General features: G+C 35.1%; 1 protein-coding gene across 1 annotated transcript; it reads left to right on the top strand.

The window, feature by feature from the left end:
- The first annotated feature begins 1,013 nt into the window (after positions 1-1,013).
- LOC122051829 (auxin-responsive protein IAA17-like) lies at positions 1,014-4,530 on the top strand. Its single transcript, XM_042613129.1, has 6 exons — positions 1,014-1,136; positions 1,248-1,702; positions 2,593-2,822; positions 3,743-3,866; positions 4,064-4,125; positions 4,268-4,530. The coding sequence occupies exons 1-6, from the start codon at positions 1,032-1,034 to the stop codon at positions 4,303-4,305; spliced, it is 1,014 nt and encodes a 337-aa protein (XP_042469063.1). The 5' UTR covers positions 1,014-1,031; the 3' UTR covers positions 4,306-4,530.
- The last annotated feature ends 208 nt before the right edge of the window (positions 4,531-4,738 follow it).

Here is a 4,738-nt window from a genome sequence, read left to right as displayed (position 1 = left end):
GATTTTTTTATATAAAAAAATATAGTTTTCTTTAGTCTCATATCTTAGAATTGACAACACTATGATCAAAGAAACTTCTATAAATATTTTAGGCCGACGATGTTAAAAAATATATTTTTCTTAGTTTTTTTACTAAGACAAGTATAATATTAAATTAAAATAATGTTTTTCATAAGGAAGCCCGATATAGTAGTTTATTGTTGGGATTCTCTAGTGTCACTATTGTATGAGTCTGACGAATCTTACCCAAATAATTAATTCTTCGTTCGTATGGGTGACACTAGAAAATCTAAACAATTTAGATTTTCAAAGACCCAAATAATTTATATATTATTATATTACACACGCAACGCGTGTGCATGATCACACTAGTATTTATAATTTATCTAAATTTTAAATAGGTTATATCTGACTATTTATATTAAGAATCTAACATTTATTAATTAATTTTGATTAAGTTAAAATAAAATCATATTAACATTCTTTTTTTCATATGAAAATAATTTTAAAATTTATTAATAATTTTAAAAAAAAATTATATAAAAAATATACATTGTTATAATTTTTTTAGTCTACGCATTGAAAAATTTCTATAAATATATTAAGCTGATAAAATTAGAAAAGTATATTTTTCTTAACTTTTAGTTAAGATCCCGTATAATATTTATTTTTATTAATTTAATATTTAATGTAAAAAATTAAATTTTTTATTAGAAAGAAACCATTATTAGATTTCTCTAGTGTCGCTGTCGTTGTAATCACTAATATTTAAGTATGAATCCAGATATTGACTAATTTAATATGACTTAAATAAGTTATTTATTTTATTTAAAAGTATATAAATATGTGTTGTATTATTAATTTTATAGCTAAATGAAATTTATTTATGTTCATTTATTAAAAATATATGTAAAAAATAAACTTAAATATTAATAAACTTAGTTTATCCAGATATTTAAAAGTTCGTTCAATAAAATTAGCCTGTACAAACTAATACAAATAAAATCAGACATGAGAAAAAAAAAACACAAATGGGATCTAAAAGAATTATCATGTTTCTGGATCTAAATAAATGGAGACAAAATACGGCAAGCTTCTCTTTGCTCGTACGCAGATACCAAACTCAACTCTCAAAGGTCGCTCCTTTGCTTTCTCGCTCTCTGCTCTCTGCTCTCTGCTCCTGCTGTCTTCTTCTTTTCTTCTCCTTCGTTTCCTTGTGTGCTAATGCTCGCTGGTGACCTTCGCAGAGGTTGATGTCACTGCCTCTGGAGCACGATTACATCGCCCTCACGGAGCGCCCCTCCGCGGCGGCCGCTTCGCAGGATGGGGTTCTCAACCTCAAGGAGACGGAGCTTCGGTTAGGCCTCCCTGGGTCGGACTCACCCGACCGAGACGGCAAGGTTGGCCTCACTCTCGAGCTGCTTCCGCCGAAGAGCTTCTTCACTGGCGGGAAGAGGGGATTCACTGACGCCTTGGATGCGGGAGCAGGGAAGTGGGGTTTAGCTGCTGGTGGGGGTGGATCTGAGAAGGAAATGTCCAACGGCGGCGCTTTGTTCTCTCCCAGGAGGGATGGGGCTCGCTGCGGGAAGACGGCTGTGCTAGGGAGTGCCTCCAAGGATCTCGGAACGAAGGTGTCCGGCCACGACTCGAAGCTCTCTGTGGGGAATTCTGAAAACCAGCGTGAAACTGCTCCTGCTGCAAAGTAAGTCGAATAAACTGAGATTTTTTTTTTCTTCCTCCTTTTCTGATTATCACTCTACTACGGTTTGTTGGGTATCATTTCTTGTTGGAAAAAGAATCCAATTCCATATGGTACATTAAAAGTGGTCTTGTTATTTTAATATCAATCATCATGTTTAAATTTTAGTGATTAAATGAGAAGCGAAATTGCATTTTTCAATCACATATTATTGATAACTTTTTAACAGACTTCTTAGTTTTATGAATTTCCATGAATCGCCAAGCACGAATCCATGATTTATGATTAGATTTTTAAATCAATTTTTTTGAGATAATAGAGCTCTAATTTTTACTAAGCACAGTGGCAGAGATCGACAGTATTGTAAATGGAAGTTCAAATCCATTAACTTGATCGTTCCAAATAAGCTAATAGTTGCATATATCACTTTGCTGCTAGAGGGAAAACTTTTGGTTTCTGGGAAAAAAAAACTTCCCCCTTGTTCTTGTATACGGTTCTGATATATTTTTTTCTTTGCTGTACTTGCTAAAAAAACAGTATTTTTTTGCTTTGTTGCCTCATTTTTTGTTAATTATCTGATTTGATTTGAGTCTTTCCTTTTAATGTTACGCCAACTTCCGGAGCATCTTTGACCTGCCTTGGTTTGTGTCGATCATGATTTCCCTTGATTGGTATTCTACTTTTTTTTAACCCATTTAGTAGAAAAACTTGTTTACCCCAAAGTTTAAATTATGAAAGAATGCCCCTGTAGTTGCTTTTTCCTGGTCTATATGGTTTGGAATATTTGATCATCTACTTTGTGTTTTCTGGAAACGATGTGAGAGCATGCCATATTGATGCAAATGTCTGTTGATTGGTGACAATCATCTAACAGTTAGTTTGTTCTGTGACAGGGCACAGGTTGTTGGTTGGCCACCAATCCGGAGCTACAGAAAGAACACAATGGCTACTAACCCACCAAAGAACAAAGAAGAAGTGGATGGAAAACCTGAGTTGGGTTGCCTTTATGTCAAGGTTAGCATGGATGGTGCTCCTTATCTTAGGAAAGTTGACTTGATAACCTATAATGACTACAAAGAACTTTCTTTGGCACTTGAAAAGATGTTCAGTGGTTTCACCGTTGGTAAGCTCTTTCTCCCATTTGAAATCTCCATTAAAGATTTGCTCTTGCATTTAATATGACCAGTTAATTATAGCTTAAATCTCTTCTAAATATTTGATGGTAAACACACTTGTTCTGGACATTGAACTCTATTACAATTGGGCGACAACTGATAGATTAAAGAGTTAAATTATTGCTAACCAATCATTTTTTGTTGTTTTATATCTTCCAAGGAGCAGCTATTTTCATATTACGCCGAACTTAAAATAAATGGTTCCCCCTCCTTTAGGGTCTATGGTCCTTGGTTATTCTTGAGTTGGGACATTTCTAACATTATCCTTAATTTTCTTTTACTCAATCTCTCATCTTGGTATGGTATGGTATGATATTTTTGATTACCAAGCATCCTGTTTGATAAGTAATTGGCTATGGAACTAAGAAAATAGATGTATCAACTTTAGTTATAGTGTCTTAGCCTAATCATCATATGTGCATCAGGATAGTAACCTGAATGGAACATAGGTGAATTCCATAAATAAGAATATCATAGACATTGTAGCAAAAGGTAATTACGCTCACCCCAGACGCTCTTAATAGTTCGTCCGTAGGTTGTGTGAAGGAAGGTAAATCACAAGGTCAGCTTATACCCGACCGTCAAGTGGAAAGGGGTGGAAGGAGTTTTTTCCCTAGGCATGCGCTCATCGGGATTTGATCCCTACCCCATCGTAGAGACATGAACATACATAAGGCCTCCTACCTACTACTATTATAGAGCTTACACTTCCATATATTTATATTTGACAGATGACTTATTTTACTGGACACTGACATCTCCTCTAGCCTATCCATCTTGTTAAATCAGATATACTGCGTTCTAATGTTTCTCGTGATATGATATTTCTGGCTATTGTGGCATATAAATAATACTTCTTGTTCTCAAGGAATTCCAACCAGAGATGGTCTATCTGAGAGCAGGTTGATGGTTCTCTTAAATGGATCTGAATATGTTCTTACTTATGAAGACAAGGATGGAGATTGGATGCTTGTTGGTGATGTACCATGGAAGTAAGTTGACTATTTACAGTTGTTTACCTTGTTCACGTGAAACTCTTGGAAAATAAAATTGAGATTCAGGTATTTTGAATACATTTTTGTAATGGCCAAGACATTAATGTTTCTTTAGATTACCAACCTCTGTTGCTTCTGAAATTTGTCAGATTCTGAAAGGTTAATTTTGCATTGTTGGCCTATTGCTATTCCAGGATGTTCACTGACTCCTGCAGAAGATTGAGGATCATGAAGGGTTCTGATGCAATTGGACTCGGTGAGTTCTGGTCATCTTCATAATGCTAAAATATATAATTTCCAAATATTTGACCCAAAAAGGATCTAATTTCTTTAATTCTGTTTCTAATTCATTATGGCGTCATATGTGTTCTCAATGAAATATTTTTATTCTCTTACAGCTCCAAGGGCCATGGAAAAGTGCAAGAACCGGAACTAGGGAGCTTTAATTTCGTACCGTAGCCGAAAGGTTCTTCTTGAGTCAGAAGTTAAGGGTTTTAATTAGCAAGTGTTTTATATATATATCTGTGGTTTGGAATTTTATATTGACTAAGACTTTGTTGTTGGCTAATCTCTATATGACCTTGTCGGAGTCATGCTTTCTCTGTTAAGTCTACATCTTTTCTGTATACTGTGTATGTTAGTGTTTGCTTGCTTTTCCACTCTTCGTGATCCATTTTTCCAATTCTCTATAATCCATGTGATAAATTGTCATCGTGCTGCTCTTGCTATATGATCCCACTTGAAAACGCCGACAAACGAGCCACCGATGAGTAAGCGTTGATGTTGATTGGGTCATCGAGTGCCAAGCAATGATGAGGACTTGGGGAGAGAAAAATAGAGAGAAGGTTAAAATAACGATCGAGGTTCCT

Source organism: Zingiber officinale, chromosome 1B, assembly GCF_018446385.1.
Source record: "Zingiber officinale cultivar Zhangliang chromosome 1B, Zo_v1.1, whole genome shotgun sequence".
NCBI lineage: Eukaryota > Viridiplantae > Streptophyta > Magnoliopsida > Zingiberales > Zingiberaceae > Zingiber > Zingiber officinale.
This window is presented reverse-complemented; position numbering and strand designations above follow the sequence as displayed.